This window comes from Ruditapes philippinarum, unplaced genomic scaffold (assembly GCF_026571515.1).
Source record: "Ruditapes philippinarum isolate M1 unplaced genomic scaffold, ASM2657151v2 ctg988_1_1_1_1, whole genome shotgun sequence".
In the NCBI taxonomy this organism is placed as follows: domain Eukaryota; kingdom Metazoa; phylum Mollusca; class Bivalvia; order Venerida; family Veneridae; genus Ruditapes; species Ruditapes philippinarum.
The window spans coordinates 355,735-376,496 of record NW_026864886.1 but is presented as its reverse complement, the minus strand read 5'-3'; the positions used below and the strand labels follow the sequence as shown (position 1 = coordinate 376,496).

At 30.2% G+C, this 20,762-nt stretch overlaps 1 protein-coding gene and 1 long non-coding RNA gene across 7 annotated transcripts; one reads left to right on the top strand and one right to left on the bottom strand.

Moving 5' to 3' along the window:
- Nucleotides 1–350: 350 nt before the first annotated feature.
- On the bottom strand, nt 351–20,762 carry LOC132727163 (tumor necrosis factor ligand superfamily member 6-like). Of its 6 annotated transcripts, XM_060712585.1 has the most exons (6): nt 20,317–20,762; nt 19,708–19,836; nt 8,139–8,722; nt 7,857–7,893; nt 2,363–2,491; nt 351–2,037 (listed from the first exon to the last, which is right to left on the bottom strand). In XM_060712585.1, exons 2-6 carry the CDS (start codon nt 19,790–19,792, stop codon nt 1,610–1,612), a joined length of 1,263 nt encoding a protein of 420 aa, XP_060568568.1. In that variant the 5' UTR covers nt 19,793–19,836; nt 20,317–20,762; the 3' UTR covers nt 351–1,609. The 6 variants fall into 6 exon arrangements, with proteins under 6 accessions (XP_060568568.1, XP_060568570.1, XP_060568573.1 ...); XM_060712587.1 differs by lacking the exons at nt 19,708–19,836; nt 20,317–20,762 and adding an exon at nt 15,158–15,318; XM_060712590.1 differs by lacking the exons at nt 19,708–19,836; nt 20,317–20,762 and adding an exon at nt 13,505–13,523.
- LOC132727165 (uncharacterized) lies at nt 4,550–7,239 on the top strand. Its single transcript, XR_009625301.1, has 3 exons — nt 4,550–5,191; nt 5,592–5,800; nt 6,318–7,239. It is a non-coding gene; the product is annotated as an uncharacterized LOC132727165 (long non-coding RNA).

The following is a 20,762-nucleotide window of genomic DNA, read 5'->3' as shown; positions in this document are numbered from 1 at the left end:
TGCTTAAGTGGCGGGAGTTCAAGAACAAGGTAATAAAGGAGATATTTATTAAAGTATCTAATTTCGTTTTTTTAAAAAAAAGCGCAGCATAGCGCCAATTAATGAGACAATCACTTTGTAGGAGGCCTTTTCCAAAATGACATGCGACGGTTCATAAACGAACGATCTCCTTGAAATGTTGGGAAAAAAATACTAAATTAGTAGGGGACATAAAATGAAGACTTAACATATTCGCTGTTACAAACAAGTCTTTATAGGACAGTACTGTTAAATGGTCTTTCTTTGATAAATGTTCTAAACTTCAGTGGTCTGGTAAAATGACGTGTCCTTGATATAAAACAAACAACGCAAATTTTGACATATCTTTTAATATATATTTCAATATAAAGGAACATTATTTATAAACCATACACAACAAAATAGTCATTTTATCCATACAAAACAAATAGATATAAACATTCATTTTTACAACACATAGAAATTCTAAATTTCTAAATTTTCTGCAATCAGGGATGTACAAATCATTTAAAATTGCATTGTTCAAGAAAAGCACTGTTAGAAAATTTCATTTTCTTATACTTTCATTACTATCAAATATACGAAAAAATGCATTTATACTAAACATTATTATTAATACATATATATGGCTATAATATAGTTGTAGAACAATAAAGTATACAGCAAGTATTTCATTAAATATCACAGCTATTTTGATGGTTTTTGGCGTAATCGTAAAGGCACGGTCGGCAATACATTCCCCTCTACCCCTCCTCCACTGCTCTCACGCTCTCGAAACATAGGAACACATTGTATTGTATCAGCGATTGGAACGTGCGTCAATAAAAATACTCACGTAGCGAAACTAAAACCATGATAAAATATGCTTTTTTACCTTCTTAGTTACATAACCGATTACAATGTTCCTTTGATTTTAAATATGAACACATTCTTTCTTTCTAAAATGGCATATGAGGACGTTGATTAGACAGCCTGCTGTTAACTCTCTTGGGCGGTGATGGTGTGGGTACATTCCACTTGGATGTATTCTCTTACGAATCTCATTTGGTCTAAACTCAACTATTTAAAGAGTTATCTTCTTTACATTATCACTGGTACAACATAACGAGATCATTTATGATATATATATAACAAACATTGATGGCAAAATGTACGTGGTCAACCACTACCAATGCAATTGTGTTAATATAGAAATGTTCAACAACCGAACATTTCTTAGCAAGTCGTCACTTTGAGTGACGATTGAGTAAAACTTTTTCAGGAATGTACAATATATCTGATATTAACCGGTATTCTCGTCTCCAAAGCGTGCTTTAAGCACTTTCTCACCATCTAAACCCATATCCGCACTTAAATGCTGGATATTTGTAGTTTAAATAACATACCCAATGGCGAGACTGAGCATGATTTTGCACTATCTGTTTAATCTTCTCATAAAAAGAGAGTTCAAGATTAACTAATGTGTCGGCCAGCGACGTTTTCAAAAGTATTTGGAAAAACAAATATTCTTTTGAGCAAACTAGAAGTACAATTGCCAGCAATTGCCTCCTACTTGTACAGTGTTTGTAAAACAAAACAATTATTGCTGTGTTCATAGTTTGAACATTCCAAAATATGTCCTTGATGCTTCTGTAGTAACGTCTTGAATTCTTGATACCTTCACATACAGTTCGTCCCCCTTGTGTAGTCTTACAGCCGCACCAACGTAGCTTGTGTATCTCCCATAATCCTTTTGTTTCTCCCAGCATTGTGTGATGACGCTACGCATGAGTTCTTCATTACCATCTAGGGGATAGATGGCGTTGTAACGGTAGATGGCGTGGAACAGTGACTGTGTCGAATGTGTATTCTCGTCATTGTTGTCGTAATATATCAAGAAACCTGCTTGGCTGTATAAATAGTACAGACCAGTTTCCGGTACAATTATTCGACTATTCTCGGACTTCATCCTGATATAAGACATATGAGTGCCGGGCAAACCTTGACGCCAATGTCTGATTGGATGATATTCATCACCTTCTGTAAAGAACAGAAATTACAAATTTAACATTTTCTAAAGTTGATATATCAGGTATCGTACATTGTATTTCATAGTAAGATTGGTTCAAATAAAAGATACAAAAGCCCAAATATAAGTGTTCCTATATTTGAGATAAATACAGGAACTCTCTATTACATAGTGATCATATTTTGAAGAAAAATAATCTTATTAGTTTGATAAATTCTCAATCAGGAATGCACAAGTTATAATATTTAACTGTTGGATTTCAAATGACAAACAAAACACAAAGCTCGTTTATCATATATCAGCATATTGTTATTTTAGTCCAGTTCTAATACTTACTTCCGCTTTGTTTTTCACCCATAACCAGATGGGCGGAGATGCTGCCATTGGCTCTAGCAGGTGGTATGCCAGGCGAAGAGGGCGTGGACAAGTTGCAAGAGGCAGTTATATTCTCTTTTTCGAGTGATTCTGAAATTTTAAAATTTGGAATAATTTAATAAACATATCATTATACTAGTACAAAAATGTATATAAAATTAGAAAAAAAGTCTAGCGTAAAAATTTAACTTATATGTATGCATATACTTAATATGGTTATGATAAACATAAACATCGGTTCAGGAAAGGAAGTAACCTTGTTCATTACATAATAACACGTGCCTGTAAATCATTAACAAAAAAACACACAAGTAATCATATCTTTAGTGTAAAATTCCAAATATCAAAGCCGGGTAGTTTACATTATAATACCCCAAACAAAAAAATACATCAACAAATTATATCAAAATTGTGAATAAATCTGGAATAAATCATGTTTTCCTGATTTGTTAATACAATTTGTTCATGATTCATTAAATGAATCATAAATAAATTGTGCTTTTACTGGAAAGAAAAGACCCCATTTATTATAGATTCATTACAAAAGTCAGATTTATTAACCATTGATTACAAACATAAGATATATTCAATACAACTTATTGCAAATTCATTACACTTGAACTGGAATGTATACAATTTATTCATGATTTATTGGAAATAGAACTTTTCCCGACTGCATTTAATACCATTTATTACAAATTCATTACACTTTAAAGTTCTGAGATATTCACAAGTTGTTCATGATTCATTAAAATCAGAGATTTTCCAGGATTTATTCAATACAATTCATAACATATTCATTGTACTTCAGATGTTCATAATTTGCTTAATTATAACAGAAATTTTCATTGATGTAGGTCCTTTTGTTTTACTGTTCATAACAATTAAACCCCTCTCAACTATACAAATATTTTTTTTTAATTTCCCTTTACTCATTACCGTACTTGTTTTTAATCAGTCACTGGAAAATATATATGGGTTTTTCAAGTCTCTTAGTTTAAGCATCACCATATTATTAATTCCATGCTCAGCGCAAAACGTAAACAAGAAAAATATTACATACATTCGTATGTAATATAGGTACGATTGCATACTACTTTTTGTGAAGACTTTATGTTTGCTGAATTAAAGGTGTAATGTAAAATGAACAAACATGTCATGAGATATTTCATATCTTTAAACATTTTCATGGAATGTAATTAATGTATCACCATATTAAAGTTGCATGCTTTCAGATGAGAAAAATGATTTCAAGGAAATCAAAATATGAAAAGAAAATTCACGGTCAATTGACTGCTTTGAAGCATAATCACAAAATAAAATTACAGGAAATTAAAAACCTTTTTAATACACTTAAGGTAGAATTTCATTGTAAATCATAGTCAAAGATTTGAGATATGATTATTTATTCATATTAACCTCATTATTGGTTATATATTGATAAAAAAAAACGAAAGACACAGTTTGTAAATATTTATTACAATAAAATATGAACAATTTAAGGTATACGCGCCGAGGTTAGCTATAATTAAAATTCCCGCGCTAAGTCGCTGTGGTGCTTGAGATAATCACTCGATACTGTAAATGGCAGCCATTTTACGATACGAATCCTCGAAAAGTTTATTCTGCCGAAAAGATATGAAAAAATACTTGCAATTCAAAGTTTGCTGGCTACTTAAAGATTATCGATTTACTCTTTGCACACTTTTTCTCTGCCTGAGTAAAATAATATTGACGTGTTTTCATTGGCTTAAACCATCACGTTACCAATACACATGTAGGTGTGAACTAATTTCGTGTTCATTAAAATATTCCGTTAATAGACATATAACAATCTTATTTACAAATGAATTGATAAAACAACAATCCCAGAAGCATTTAAGATAATAACAATCATTGGAAAAAAATAAATGCATATAAATTGTAAATTTGTGTATGACAACTCAACCCCCTAAACAAAACATAATAGACTCAACCAAAACAGGCGCCTGCTTCTTCACCTAACTATGTAGTTGTGTGACCATGATTAGCAATTTAGCGAACCAAATCTAAGAGATAAACCTATTGTAAAAATAATACTATGACCACAGCAGGTTTCGTACAGAAAAAGAGTCAATTATACAAACTCGTTTTACTGTTAAATATGTTTAACTAATTTGCATTTAGATTTTATTTTTGAGTGATCAAGATCAGTTTTTGTCTTTCTTAATTATTGTTAATACGCAATCTGATCCATACCCACGGCTTTTTATGATTAGATCTATCATTATCAGTAAAAAAACTGTCGAATAGATTAACGTATATGCGTAAAAAGGTAAAATGTCGTAAAAAAAAGACTTAATTCTCTCGCGGACTTAACATCTGTTGTTAGTTTATTGTTTTGAACAGCATGGCTCCCAGCCGCGCGATTAAACGATAAGATCTTGCAGGGAACTGCAGCCTACCGAGCGCCCCCTATCAGCCGACAACAGAACAAGATTAATAGGAAACGAAATTTTTTGGCCATTTCAGAAAAAAGATAACTTACCATACAAACAGTTTTCTTTCTTTTGGATATAACTAATGTCAGAAACAAACTAACTTACAACAGATTTTGTCATTGCAGCTGCAAAATTAGGAACTTTATACAATACTATAGTAGCTAGGAATAACATTTCGTTTGCATTAATTCTATGCATAGGAAAAAGGCGGTTATTTTGGAAGATGAAAACTTGTGGTGTTACAAAAAAATATGGATAAAAAACAATATCAAGGCATCTAGACTACTGATAGATTGTATACTGATAGACGGTAAGTTCAAAATTTTCTTTCGTTCTACATAGCGTTTTTAATAACCTTCTAGATCATATGTAAGTTGGCAAAAAATAAAATTTACTGGAGAATGTGCAGATTAGGATAACGATCGATTCGCCCCATTACGACTCGCCCCATTTTTAGTGACGATTCGTCCCCCCCCCCCCCCCTAATGGCACCACCTTAAATTAAATATTTTTTTTATTCATTTGATTTGGATTGAAAAATATTTATGATACAAGATACAAGTTTTAAAATATGCACGCATGTGGATATCTATGTACAGCTCATTTTAAAAACATAAATCTGCATTGTTTCACACTGAGCTCATCTGCACATTTGAATGCGATGAAAAATGATGTTCTTTTTTATTGAAGACTATTTTTCTTTTACTTAGTTATCTCGCAGAAAACTGAAAAGAGCAAACTGAAAAGAGCAGCAAAGAAAGGACAGAACGTAAAAATCAGCAACTCTGATGAGATGGTAAAAAGCAGATGAACGGGAGATAATAAAATGCAGATGGACGGCTCTTTGATCGTGAAGAGTTTGCTATTAGTTATGGGACGAGGGCATTCCAAGGAAATGACATATATGAGTCTTTAAAGCGTAAGTATAGGGCTACATATATATTAATCATTTTAAAAACGACAATGTGCTTTTTAAATATTAAGTACTAGTAAATGATAAAAAATAATACTTTTCAATCTGAATTTTGTTCATGTACATATAGTAATTCAATGTCATAGCCTTTCAATTTCGTTTTAAATTTAATTGAAGCAAATGGTAAAAAACTGGACTTGCTACAAAATATTTGTTCATTCCTCTGTTGAAAATGAAATCGAACATTCACCGGTTTGTTTTATCAACAAATATTTATCTATCATCAGACTTTGTGAAATATACTGCTAGCTGGTTTTTATTCAATAGAACATGTACAGTCCAAAGTGGTTGAGTCCTTTAGTGTATTTGGCTCGAGTTGAAATTCAAATTCAGATTGTATTGCAAATAGAACAAAAATATATTATACTTTTTTCAGAGTGATATATCAGAAGTCTAAGTTTAAATTTTGATATTTTATTTATAAATATGATACTTTTTATGAGAATTTTATTTTCTATTTCAGAGTATGCCATTCATTGCCTCAGTATAGAGATTCAACATTTAATGATTATAGGAATAAAAAAAGGTGTAGCTTCAGACAGACACTGAAAAGGAAGGCAAAGATGTTTTCAGACTGACATAAAGCCCTAGTTTCTAAAACTAGAAATATATTCCTAACAGCAAGCACGAATATTTCCAGAATTATTCCCCTTTACATGTTTACCTGACATTACCTGTTTTATTTGCAGGGATATTTATGAAATGAGCTATGCACGTACATTATGAGTTTTCAATGTTATGATGTGGTGGCATAGATTTTTTCACAAATTTTAATCTTGTTATATGTTCTTGATTAATCTAGTCAGCTTTTGTTTGTAAAAAAAAAAGAAAAATAAATAAAATTTATCAAGATATGTTATTATTATTATTATTATTATTATTATTATTTTCATATTTTTCTCCGGAATTGACACCATCATTGGAACCTGCATTTATTCAAAATCCATTAAATGAATATAAGCAGGCAAGCCTGATTTGTTAATGATTCATTAAATACATTGAATTTCGGTTTATGGAAGAAGAAAAAATACAATTTATTAGTGATTCATTAACAATTTATTTGCAATTCATTAATGAATCAGTTGGTCAGCGAACCTAATTTATTGCCAATTGATTAACCTGATTTGTTGATAATTCATTGACTAAGTCAAGAAAAGGACCAAATTCATTACCCATTTGTTAACCTGATTTATTAACAATTTATAATAAGTTGGTAAATGGACCCAATTCATTACCAATTCATTTCACTGATTTATTAACAATTTATTCATAATGCATTGGCTCATTTGCATGTCATTTCCATCTATAATAAATTGGGAATAAATGGTAAATTTGTTTATCATTTATTATACTGATTCATTCCTATCTTTTTTTTGTTTGGGTAGCCAATCGCAGCAAAGCTGTCAATACAAGGAAGTTTGGATGATATCATGAAATAAATGTATTCTTTACTATATCAAATAAAGCTTAAAGTTTCGGTAAAAAGAAATACACATTAATGTGTACCTAAATATAAATTATAACAGCTCCATTTTTATCTGAACATTAAAGCCGCCTTCAGCTTTTCTAAAGGCTAAATAGGTTATTTTTTACATTAATCGTTTCATACAATTGTCAATTCAAAAGAATTAACTTAAAGGTGGAAATTAAAATTGACGCCGATGAAATCTATAAATAAAAATACCCCTGTAATCAACATGTCCGCTTTTCATTTAAATTAGTAAATCGGAAAAATCGTTTCCGATCTTCTAATTTTAGAAACGAACAGCGATATGATGCACTTTTCCAAGTGATTTTCAAAAAGAAAGTAAAAACTGAAGGTCCCTTTAAAACACATAAAGTTATGATACCTTGATATCATTAAAGAATGTTATCAGTCCTTTCAAGTATTATGCAAGGACAAATTTTGATATTTAATTTCAATCCAATCTAAATGTCATAGCATTTATATACAAAACAAAATATTGCTTATTAAAGACAGTATTTATTGCAATATATTTACCTTGAGCACATGATTCCATACGCTTTCGTTTAGCAAACTGAAAAAGAAATAATATTTGTATGAATCATATTCATTAAGTCGAGAATAAAATAAATAGTAAACGGAAATTGACCAGAATAATTCGTGTCCGCCTAAGAGCACTTAAACATTAATTCTAGTTACTTTTGTTCTTATGTTGTTTTTATTGTTTTAATGATGCTTCTGCAGCTGCGGCTGATGCTGTTGTAGTTGTTTTTGTTGTTTTGATTTTACATAAAAAGAAAAGAAAGTATGAACACTTACTAGATTCAGTATTGTTGAGAATTGTGCAGCAGTTTTTGCACAGCAAGTCGGAACGCCGTTTTCTTCTCTTTTAATCAGTTGTTTAAGGTCTTCATTTTCCTCCTCGAAAGGTCCCTGAGAAAGTTCTGCGCATGGAAGACACGTATGAAGATCCTGTTGCGCAAGTGAATATGACACCTGCGTTTCATTCAACTTCTTGTTGAGTTCTTCATATTTTGACCACAGATTTATTGTTAACATAATGCTTACAGAAGCTATTAAGGTGGCTAATATCGCCAAAGCAGTTATAATATAAAATGAACACTTTGAAACGCACTGTTTATCTACGCCACCAGCTGAGCTTCCCGTCGACTCGCAATCTTTGTTGCGCATACCGTTGGATTCCACATCCATGTTCCTCTGTGGATCGAATTCTAATGTCATGTACCCGGAGGACTGAACACTGTCCTGAGATAAGAGATCCGCTGTTGAAGATCCAACCTGAGTATAAGGATTGTTGATCTCAAGAGTAAGGGTGGTGTCTGGCTTGGTTTTTACTTGTTGACTTGTAGGGTCGAACACCTGCTTCGGAACTGTGAACGGGTCTGAAAATATAGAGAAACACACTTGTTTAACTTTCTTGCAGTATGATTTTTTGCATATTTGTATAATCTAAGAGTTTATAAATTATGTTATTATTTTCTAAATATGTTTCAATCTCCACTATTTCACTATTAACAGAAGTACCTACAGCGTCACCTGTATTACCTATAACTACTTCTGTTGTTGTTTTTTTTTGGTTGTTTTTTTTTTTTTTTTTTTTTTTTTTTTTTAATTTTCTTTACATTTTCGTTTATATCTTTATATATTCGTTTATTTATACTTTATTCGATTTTATTTATTTTCATTCTTTTAATTCTTGAATTAAACAGCATCATTGTCGCCATTATACATCATAAAATAGAATACCTTGACAAACACCATCTATAGTAAAGACAGTGGAAAAAGTGCTTTCATTGTCACCAGACATTTTATCCGCTTCTCGGCGCAAACCTTAATGACAAAATTTGGTAGATCTGTTTATACCAGGAAGTCGTTAAATACGATTAAATTCATATTTAATGTAATCGCACACACATGTTATCCAATAACATGGCACGTCATATATTGGTTAGGTTTCGGGGTAGTGCGCATTGAACTAAAATAAAAGTACTTAGTACTAAAACAAGAGTAACATGTACCGCACGAAAATGAAAGTTTGTGACTCGTAATATGTTTTTTTTCTCCAAGAAATTGCTGTGACCCGTTTATGCTTTTGACCTATTTTACTGAATGTGACGTGATAAAGTTACAGGTCGGACTATAACCAGTGCTGGTGTCATATGACGGGAAAATTGCCAAAAACAAATATGTTATATCAATTATATTTTACTAATGAGACTATGCACTTAATTTTTGTAAAATTATGTGTAAGGTATATCACTGTTACCAGCTTAAAACTAATCGTAAGCTAAAAGATGCATGCCTACAGATAAACCAAAATATTATAAGAAAATCAAACTTCTAAAAAATGTACTAAGATTTTAAGAAAGGTGAAAGGAGTCGAGATTAAAGTAATAATTTACATGTTTTGTATGATTAATGACTGATTTTGCAATATTTATCACTATATTTCATCCGTGTGACTAACGCAGTATGGACTGTTTTTCCTCTTTTCGGTAATTTACGTTGATGTCGTTTCCAATGTGTAATTTATTTTTTATGAAAATAAGCATGTATCTGGAGGCTGCTGCTTTAAACCGATTTACAAGTCATTTTCGCGCCAATTCGAACCCCAACAGTTTTATATATTAATGTAAATCCCAACCTAGTATTTGATTTAACGAGTAACAGCCTCAGTTAAATAAACAGAATCTTTTAAGGTGTAAATTTGAAATTTTCTGATTTTCTTTTCTTTTTTTTTAAATTCAATTTTTAAAATGTACCTCAGCCTGTGTCAATCCACGACGATTTTTTCTTACCCCTATTATTATATAAACAGTATAAATCCGATCAGATATGTGCCCAGTGATTGTGATGATTTAGACTGTTTAGACTTGATGCTTTGATTATATAGTTGAAAATCTTTAAAAAGAAACAATTTTGTTTAAAAATACGTCTTTTTATTTCCTTACTTAATAATAAGATTTAAGAATAGCTAGTTACGTAACAAAAAACCATGAGCTAATGTTTAAATCACCGAGGATGATATTTTGTTAAGCGACGAATCATGTTGGTTCATTTCCAAACAATTTTGGCGTTGTTTTAGCTACATTTAAAATAGCATTAACCGCAAATGAAGTTTTAATTACAGTCAGGCAATAGTTTAGGTGTCTTTTCGCTTAACAGAAAAGATTGACTTTTCAGGAAACCCTTTTGTATTATATTTACTTTTCTATAATTATACTAAGCTTGGTGGTTGGGAGATGTCAAAATCGGTTGAAATACAGAGTAAACCGCTTCTGTTATGTTTTTTGAAATCATTTATTTGTTACGCTTCACTTTATTGCATTACATTATATTAAATGGCATTACATTACATTACTTTTTAATACAACACATTTGTAAACGAAGCTTTTCATTGGATAATCGTGAAGTTTATATAAACTATATACACATATGAAGTAGACCTATTTGTTTTCTCAAAAGAAGTAGGTTCGCTGTTTTATAAGTTCTTTATAAATATAATTGACTGTATAGTTATGACTATACAGTTGTTTGCAATATAGAATAATAATTGTGTATGCCAACAACCGTTTATTCTCGGCCATGAAACTTGTCAAAAAATCTTCAGAATTAATGATAAAACAAAATTTATTTATGACATAAAATCAATTCAACTTTACAAAAGATAAAAGGGGTCAAAACTTGTTTTCATCAATTAAATCATTTGAACGACAGACTATGTCATGCTGTCTGGATATGTTATCTTAAATTAAACATCCTGTTACTATAAATATAAATAGCTAATACTATTCGGCTAAAATTCGGTAACGTATTCAAAAATAGAAATAAGTTTGCGTCATCGATTAATAGGTGGTTTTGTGACATGCTTTAGATTTCGGTCAAGGTTGTTTTTAGACTTTATAATTAGGCTTTAAAAACTTTGGTTGAGAAAGCGAAGAGATTTAATAATCAACTTACCTTATCAGATCTCTGCATATATAGGAGATGAACATATATAGAGATAAAAGGTATTAAACCTTGAATGCATAATATTTACTTAATATGACCCTTCTTGTCCATTGTTGTTGAGTTGAGGTTTGATACTATATATTATTTTAGACTGAAGTACACTGACTGTTTGATATGTATAAGATAGCCGTGTCATTATTATAATCACGTATGAACCATGTACCGAATACTAATCGAAATGGAATTGTATTCACATTCTTACTGTGAGAAGAGATTCATGTAAATGAAACAGACTTGTCACACAGAAGTGAGTTTTTAAAAATGAATAAAAAAAGAACGTCTGAAAATGTTAAAGTTTTATATATAAAGTATTATTTTACAAGTGAAATTAATTGACGTAATGATGGAGTTGTCTAATATCTTCATCATTGCCATTACTCTTCGCATTTATGTAAATAAATGTTAATTTCCCATATGTCAATGAGAAATATTCTTACTGTTTATTTAGGGGTACCATATGACTACAAATTTTGTATTGTGACATAGGTAGCAGTATTTTTTTTTTCAAAGTAAAAATCTGAAAAATAAAAACCTATAGAAACAGTACCCCAATGAAGTATTTGTTCAGGGTAATAAAATAAATAAAACATACGTTTGTGAGTAATAGCAAAAAAACATATATATTTTATTTATATAATGTTGAAACAGCAGATAAGTCGTAAAATACTATCACCAGTTAAAACAAATTCAAACGATACTTGTTTATTCATTTATTTGCACAATGTTTTTATGTCTTAAGATTGCGTTTTCTGAATTCCCCCTGCTGTCAAGAGACACGAAAAGTATGATATAACCGAGTCGGAAATGACGTGAACGATTCTTTAAGTTACGGAAAGTCAATTTTATTGGGCATCAGTTTATTTTCAAATAAAAAAGACGCCCAATAGCATTGTCTTTCCGTCGTTTCCGTTTCAGATAATAGTTTTCGCATTTTTTGACAAAAACACCTTGTTCCTGATAGACTGGTTATCAAAATGCATAGTACTCAACCTAAACCCTGCTAACTTCTATATAACGGTGGAACATCATAAACAAAAACACAACCACCGCTACCATCATCATCATGATCTTCATCATTATTATATTATTATTATTATTATTATTATTATTATTATTATTATTATTATTATTATTATTATTATTATTTGGTACTACGATGGAGACTACATAATTAATCAGCAATGCTTTACTATTTAAAGATAAACTTATGATCGAATGCCAAATAAGAAAAAATATGCGAAAAAGATCTTACATGTCTTAAAAAATGATAAGCCATTGTCCGTCATACTTTAATTAGAACTATAAATGTTTAAAAACAAAGTGCCTTTTCTATCAATAGTTTGAAGTTAAATTCGAATTAATCATCATAGCAACGAAAACTAGTTTTAAAAAAAACAACATATTCCTACCTCTACTGATTATGTACGGAGTTTCCATCTTGGTTATTGCAGAAAAAATGTTTGGTTATGAAAACTTATTGCAAAAACTAACTTTTATACACTACTTCTTATCAAATGAACTTCAGATAACTCAAGATAATGAAACTGAAATTAATGGGTCAGTTTTATATTGTAAATACAAAAAAGATAAAAAGATAAACAAACTTACGTAACTTTTACATTCGTTTGTTTATATTCGTTTGTTTGTAAATATTGAGTATCAAACTTTGACTAAATTTAATTGATAAAAATTGACATTTATCTATGCTCAGATCCCGGGGTTTTCCCTTTTCATTTAGCATTTGCTAACATACAATTGATAGATAAAACGTGCATTATAATTACGTTTTATATAGTACGAGATCCGATATTGTTAAAATGACGTGAGTTCAGTAAGATGTGCCCAAGCTCAAATTTTTCCAAAATTTTTACTGTAATCATTTCCTTTTATGTTCCGAAGACATATAATTTCATGACAATATAACATAACATCAAGTGTTGGGCTCACACTATCGCAGAATTGCCAGTCCGATATACAGAATAATCCAATATTGGACTACATGAAAAATCAACACTTCATCTAGTAAATATTACGAATGAAGAATGCTTTTTTTATGTATTTCCTCGTTCAATGCATATATTAGGTTAAATTAATTTGTTTTCTAAAAACAATGTTATGTAATAAAAGAAAGTAATCAATTAATTTTCACTTACTTTATGTTTATTTTCATCCGTGAACATTGAGAAAATGAATATTCCCTTCATTCAGGGCGGTTTATATTTATATCAAACATTATTTGTTTATATTTAAATAAGTACAAATAAAAGATATGTGAACTTGGTATTTACTATGGTGGCTGAAAGTTAAAAATACATATTTTTGCATTGTTTATAAAACTTGCTTGTAATATAACAATAATTTGGGGACTCGATGTAGGAAATGAGCCGTGTCACGACAAAACCAACATAGTGGGTTTGCGACCAGCATGGATCCAGACCAGCCTGCACATCCGCGCAGTCTGATCATGATCCATGCTGTTCGCTATCAGTTTCTCTACTTGTAATAGGGTTGGTAAGCGAACAGCATGGATCCAGATCAGACTGCGCGGATGCGCAGGCTGGTCTGGATCCATGCTGGTCGCAAACCCACTATGTTGGTTTTGTCGTGACGCGGCTCAAATATGGCGTTCGTCAAATATCAGATCTATACGTCATATGGAATGTTAGTACAATAATGGCGCCAGTAGTATGTTACAATCAGTCAATGCTTGTTGATGGAAATAAACTGACAGAAATCAGTCAGGCGTCATCTGTTAAGCTTAGGTTTAGTTCCGATACAGGACATTGGCTATTTGTTAACGTTATTTCTTCTTAATTTGTTTGTTGAAGATGTATTATATGTGTATTTTGACGCACATGGGTTACATATATGTTAAGGTTCATGGTTTTCTTTAAACGTTTTCGTCGGTAAATAGATGTCGCAATAGATTCTCATTGTTTGTCAAAGCTTACAGAAGAATCACAAGTCTGAAACTTTTACTTTTCAATCTTCTGCTTAGTAACATGAAAAATAAACCCATGATAATAAAAAGTAAGCCAGCATGTAAAGGTCATCCCTTTTCCCCACATTCTGATACCACACTTGCCGATATTTTGATCAAGTAAGTATATATAAAACTTCCCAATTACCAAATGCACACGTTTCTTTTTACAATTGACCGTTACGTTATATGATGATTTATCACTCTAATATTTCTGAGCTTTCATCGCTAAGTACAGTATTTTAAACATCAGTGCTTGGAGCCAAAGTTATAAGCTTTGTATACAAAAATAAATAACAATATAATACATTTAAAATATTGAATGATTTGAATGACATGAAAATACGTATAGAAATTCTAGAATACTTAACTATGTGTTGCAAAAATCTTCATTCATATACATTTGATGCATTATATATTTTTTGAAATCACTTTTGGTATTTTTTTAATGCATTTACAATATATATATAAACATTAAAATATCAAACCATCAGAGAGAGCATGGGCTAATACTGGTACAGTTCAAACCATTCAATGTAAAATCTGCTATTTGTTCTTAAACTTTATAAAAACAGCAAAAGTCTTTCACTTTATTCTTTATGAATAACATTTGAAGTGTGCAAAAAATCATTATCTATTATTTTTTAAGATTGACAAAACAAAAGCGCCGCAATGATGCGTGGCCACTCAAAAGCGCCGCAATGATGCGTGGTCACTTATATTGATTGATAGACAAATATATAAATATACAAACTCATTTGCCGAACATATTTAAAACAACAGTCACAGTAACCATTTCCCTAATCATATAATATTATTCTCTTACCAGTTTCTGTGAATACAGGTGAGTCCATATTCTTTCCACACTTTTAATCTACTTAACAAGGGAATAACCGTCATGGGCATTTAAGTTGTAAGGTTCTAACTTGCTGTTAACAATTTTGGAGTCCGGATTCGTAAATGTCAATATTCTAATTTTACTACCATTACTTTATCTAGGGTATTCACCCAAAATTCGTATGACTAACTCAATAATAGGAAATCGTCTTCCGTGTTTTAATAGGTGATTGTAAGTGCTTTAAATTCAAAATTAACCAGGTATCAAATTGTGCGTCTACCTTACTTTAAGTAATACATTAAAGCGTTTCAACCGCAAGTTTTTTTTGTTCACTACTATAGACTACTACTGTTAACCCCTCGGTAAACGTCTGAATGAGTGTTAAACTTTATTGATATAGATAAGAGAGAATTGTAAAGAAAAGGTGTTTAAACGTCAGTGGAAATGACTCATGCTTATATTTACTTTAATACACCTAATAATAATAGTTTTAATTCTTTAATGAAACTAAGTATGAATATTAAATAAGATATTTAATATTATAGCAGGCGAAACCGCAGTAGCGGGTCAAATAGTACATAGTAATTTATTCATTTGTTCAAAGTGGTTTATTCGTTCGACCTTGATCGTTTGATTTATTTACTCACTAACCTTGCTAGTTAAATAATTGATTTATTATCTGGTCTCTGAAGTTAGAAAACTTGAAACATAAATTCAGCACTTTTGAAGCACCAACCTAGGGTTTCAATTATACTTATGATATAAATGATAAAAATAATAATAATAATGATAATAAAAATATAATAATAATAATCATAATCATAATCAAAATCATGATGATGATGATAATGATGATGATCAATTAGGATCACATTGAAAAAAGGTTTTTTGATTTCATAGGCTATATAGGGCATATTTTGTTTGCACACATATCTTTTATATATGTTATATTTGTGTAACAGATAAAACGTACGAGCGGTACAAACTCTTAATGGTTGTACTGGTTTTCAGTTTTTCTTTGTGACCTCTTTGATAGCTGAACATTTTTATGTTTACATTCTGTGAAATCTATACAACCATTGAGTGATACAACATGCTTGATATATTTATGTTTTATATATTTTACTTTGCATTCTTCAAAATCTTAGAAACATTTCCTGATACATTTATGTTAACATTTTGCGATATTTTTGATATCTTTTAGTTAACATGTTGTGAAAACTTTAAAACATTTTTTGATACATTTATGTTAACATTTTGCTATATTCTGCGATATATTTTAGGTTACATTATTTACAGCATTCCGTTATATATTTATGGTAAACCGAAATAAAATAAGTTAAACATTTCATGACCAGTTTGGTCTATTTATGCATGTAACAATGTTAACTTATAAATCTGACATACTTAAACTTTTTGTCTTAGATCAAAACGCAACCATTTAAATGTGTGCCGGGTATCGCCCATAATTTTATAATATACGGTAATACCAGAAATTATTACAGATCGCTGCATCAATTTATTTAGGGTGAAAAGGATGTTCTAAACAGTCCGAACACTAATCCCAGTATCAACAATTATATAGATATTTCATACTGCGTAATATCGACGAAAATTTAGGCTATTGTACTTATGTAAATCAACACGGGACTTAACCAATATTATCAAATAGACACACTACAGTAAGATTAACTTCCCTTTAACAATTAATTCTACTATGGAATGTTTAATTCACAGTTATTGCGTTCGTTATGAGTGCAACATTTGTTTGTGTACAATGAAACTTGTATAAAATACCATTCATTACATGCTTTGATAAACCACATAAGTTGTGATACATATTTTGATAGTATAATAGTGGCAGCAGAACATAAAAAGGTACATCCAGTATATACACTGAGTGCGACCGTAAACTTCTAATAAAATAAAAGGAAACTTAAATATGTTAATGATGCAATTGACTTTATTTAGTTACATTGAAATTGTGTGATTGTTTGATGACATATCTCGGTAACTTTCGTACAAATAATATAAAAAAAAATGCCGATCATAAAGCTGAAACTTGACCGGTAAGAGCAAACATTTTAACGCCCACTTAAGATGAATGACCTATTAGCTCGGTAAAATTATAATGCTTAGTCACAGAATTCTTGAAACCATTATCTATACATTCACGAATTAAATTTCACATTTTATTTCAATTGTTATTTTTCGACAAGTATAGGATATTAACCTACGTTTTCTTTTTAATTTGTTCTAAAGTTTAAAGGGTCAATAGCCTTCAATTTCAATCAGAATCGAACAGTAAGAATGTGATAATGAAAGTACATATGTATTGTCATTTGAAAACTAAAATGGATATCATGAAACAATTTCAATAAAGGCCAAAGACCTTTATAGTTGCATGCCTCCAGATTAGCTAAAAGTATTTCAAGAACACCAAACTTAAGAAAAGTATATACAGATTTTTCAAGAAAATTTAAGATTTGATTCATAATTTACATATAATGTGCAATAAATGACTGATTTTGCAGTATTAATCAATATATTTTTACTGCGTGACTAACACAGTAAGGACTAATCTTGCATATTTTTACCTCCTTTTTTTTTGGTAATTTATGTGGATTGTAACTGTCGTTTACAATGCGTAAATTAAGTTCTTTGTTCCTTTCAAAATATTTCACTTTAAAATTCATTTAAATTTTTTCATAAAAATTAGAATGAATCTGGAGGCATGCTGCTTTAAACTAAGATGGCGTTTACATATATTGTATTTGTAGCATATACCTTTAAACTGTTATCATTATATATTTATTAAAAATAGATATATAGAAAATAAGTGTTTCATATAAGCACGGATTTATATTACAAATTAAGATTCATGGTATAAGTAATAAATTTCACAATTTTATTTCTGCATATTGACTATTTATAGTGCAATACGAAAGGAATATAAAAACAATTTAAAATAGTTAGAAACAATACAGAAGACGTAGATGTAATGACAATTTAAGTCTAAAAAGAAAACATTAAAACTGGTCTTTCCAAATTTAACATCAAATATTTGTAAATAATATCGTGAAATATTATAAAATATTTACGTGATACGATTAAATAATATTTTTTCTTTGTAAAACCAATTTCTATTTTGTCATTGAACAATGAATAGATTCCAAAACTGCTTATGAACTCTAATATGAGCAGGAGATTCTTACACTGACACCGAGAACGAAACATTCCTAATTTTCTTGCAAATCTATAAAAGTGTTAGTTTTTAAAGTAAAAACTGATAATGTAATGAAGCTAGGATTAGTTTTAATTATTGTTGCTCTATTTGATTTTTGAACAGTGATACACTATGCCAGATCACGATTGGTAGATAAACTAATCATGTGAGTCAGCCGAGACATCTTTGTTCGTAAAATTGGTCAGACTCCAGGCCATTCTATTTGAAAGAGCCTGATTAAAAGTATTTTAAAAAACGTTAACTATTATATTTACTCTATATTTGTTAACTTTGACAATGGTACTATGTTAGATTACTTAGCAAAAATTCCACCATCATTACAAGTCATAATTAACAATGAAACCTAAATATGGTAAAATGATATCAGGGGAAAAAATATATGAATAATTTAAAGTCCATACTGATATTTAGTATTGTAAAGTCTAAAGTCACAATTGTATAATTTAATTATTCATGAAAACGGATCATGTTTATTTTGTTGACTATATTAATTTAGGAAATTGCGTCAGAACACATTGTTAATAATGTTGGTGAAAATTAATGTGTCTGTGTGTTTTTACATACATTTAAGTTAACCTTATGAATGTGTTTTTAAGGAAGCTTATCAGGGCCTCCACTTATCTAAAGGTTTCACGTCATGTCAACTTGTTTCTTCTCGTTTTGACCAAAAACATTCCATGAAAACGTTATGATTAATACGTTATACATAAAACATTCTATGAAGACTTTATGATTTATACGTAATACGTAGAAGTTTTTAATCATTGCAACACAACTTTGTTGAATTATGTGAGCTATTTGTCAATGCGAGTAACGTCTTTGCGTCTTACTAAATATTTCATCAAAGTCGTGAAATCAAGAAGTTTCGACAGAATTGTTGTCGAAGAAACAAACACTTCAAGCTTATCGAGAAAAAGTCAGTTGCAATGCCTAAAAGCTTCTCATCTTTGTCAGTAAATATTATTGAGAAATGCAAAAACATCTTATCAATGCAAATAAAAATAAGTCGACTTAGCGCAAAACATCTCACCAATTGTAGGCCCTGATACGCTTCCGTATTTTTCTTTTCAAAACGATTATTATTAAAACTGATTTTTTTTTTAAAGATAACCATCTGCTTTTCTTGATATAACGAGTATTACGTTTACACTAATGCTGTCTTTATTTTCTCTAATTAAAAGTGACTTCAATAAAATTGTTTAACCAAATAAAAACAACTTTATAACAGTTAAATAAATTGTTCACAAATATATTGTGTTTTTCTAGCAGAAATCAAATAAATCGTTCTCACCTGATTTTGTAAATTTTGGCGGGAAAATCACAACTTCGGGACTCTTCGGACTATTGCACTCTCCAGACGTCAGCGAATATTTCATTATCACAATATTTTGGTAAATCGTCTATTAAAACTGTCTTTATCCTGTAAATAGTTGAATAATAAAAACCCATATTCATATCAAAGAAAACAAGAAATAAAAACACTTTCGAATTATCCGTGAGTTTTACAATTGAAATTATGTATAATTTAAGTTTAAATGTTGTTTAAATTCTTTTCAAAAATGCTTTTTAACTAATAAGTTCCAACAAATTTTAACACTATTCATTCAATAATGAGCGTAGATCTTTATCTGTAAGAAATGATTTTTTAACAACCTTATTCATTGCACGTATTATTATGATGCATAAAACAATATATGAGTATGTGCACAAGTATATGTTCCGTTCCGCTTGACATGAGATCATAATTATTTTTGCGGTACTGTACACTTTTAATTTTTATAGACTAGTAATCCGTTTGGGATGCGCTTGACTTTTTCGTCAGTACATTTGTTACCTATGCAATTATGATAACAAAAAATGAACTTAGTTAATAAGCTTACCTGAGTAATATCGCACTTACCAAACAAGATTTAATGAGCCAGCTCGGTTACAGACGCTGCACAGTCGAAAATATCGAAAATCCCTTTACTATTATGTTCTTTGAATATTATTAATAATAATCCACAACAAAGTACAGAAAAAAAGAACGGCGAGCTAACCTAGCACTTCTTCAAAACCACACACCAGACGAAAAACAATGTAACACTCAGAATGGTTGATTTGCACGTGATGGCAGAAGAAGTTCAACAGAGTACACGCGCGTTTGCGTACCTGGCTCAAATGTCGTCTGCAACTGATGCTCGTCTGCTTTCCTCGTTTATAATTTTAAAAACACATCATGTTTGCCCAGAGCGATTTGTAAAATGATGTAGGTATTTAAAATAGACTTGTGTCCAACGCCTCGAATTGTTATGTTAAGCAATTAATTAAATATAATTAAGTAGAAGGGTTGTGTGTTTGTAAAAC

Excerpts from the sequence above, each read along its gene's own strand:
- LOC132727163 (XM_060712585.1), bottom strand. The coding sequence starts at position 19,792 with ATGAAATATTCGCTGACGTCTGGAGAGTGCAATAGTCCGAAGAGTCCC. Across the intron at positions 8,723-19,707 it reads GCCAAAATTTACAAAATCAG|ACCCGTTCACAGTTCCGAAG; the intron begins GTGAGAACGATT and ends CTATATTTTCAG. Across the intron at positions 2,038-2,362 it reads GGGTGAAAAACAAAGCGGAA|AAGGTGATGAATATCATCCA; the intron begins GTAAGTATTAGA and ends TGTTCTTTACAG.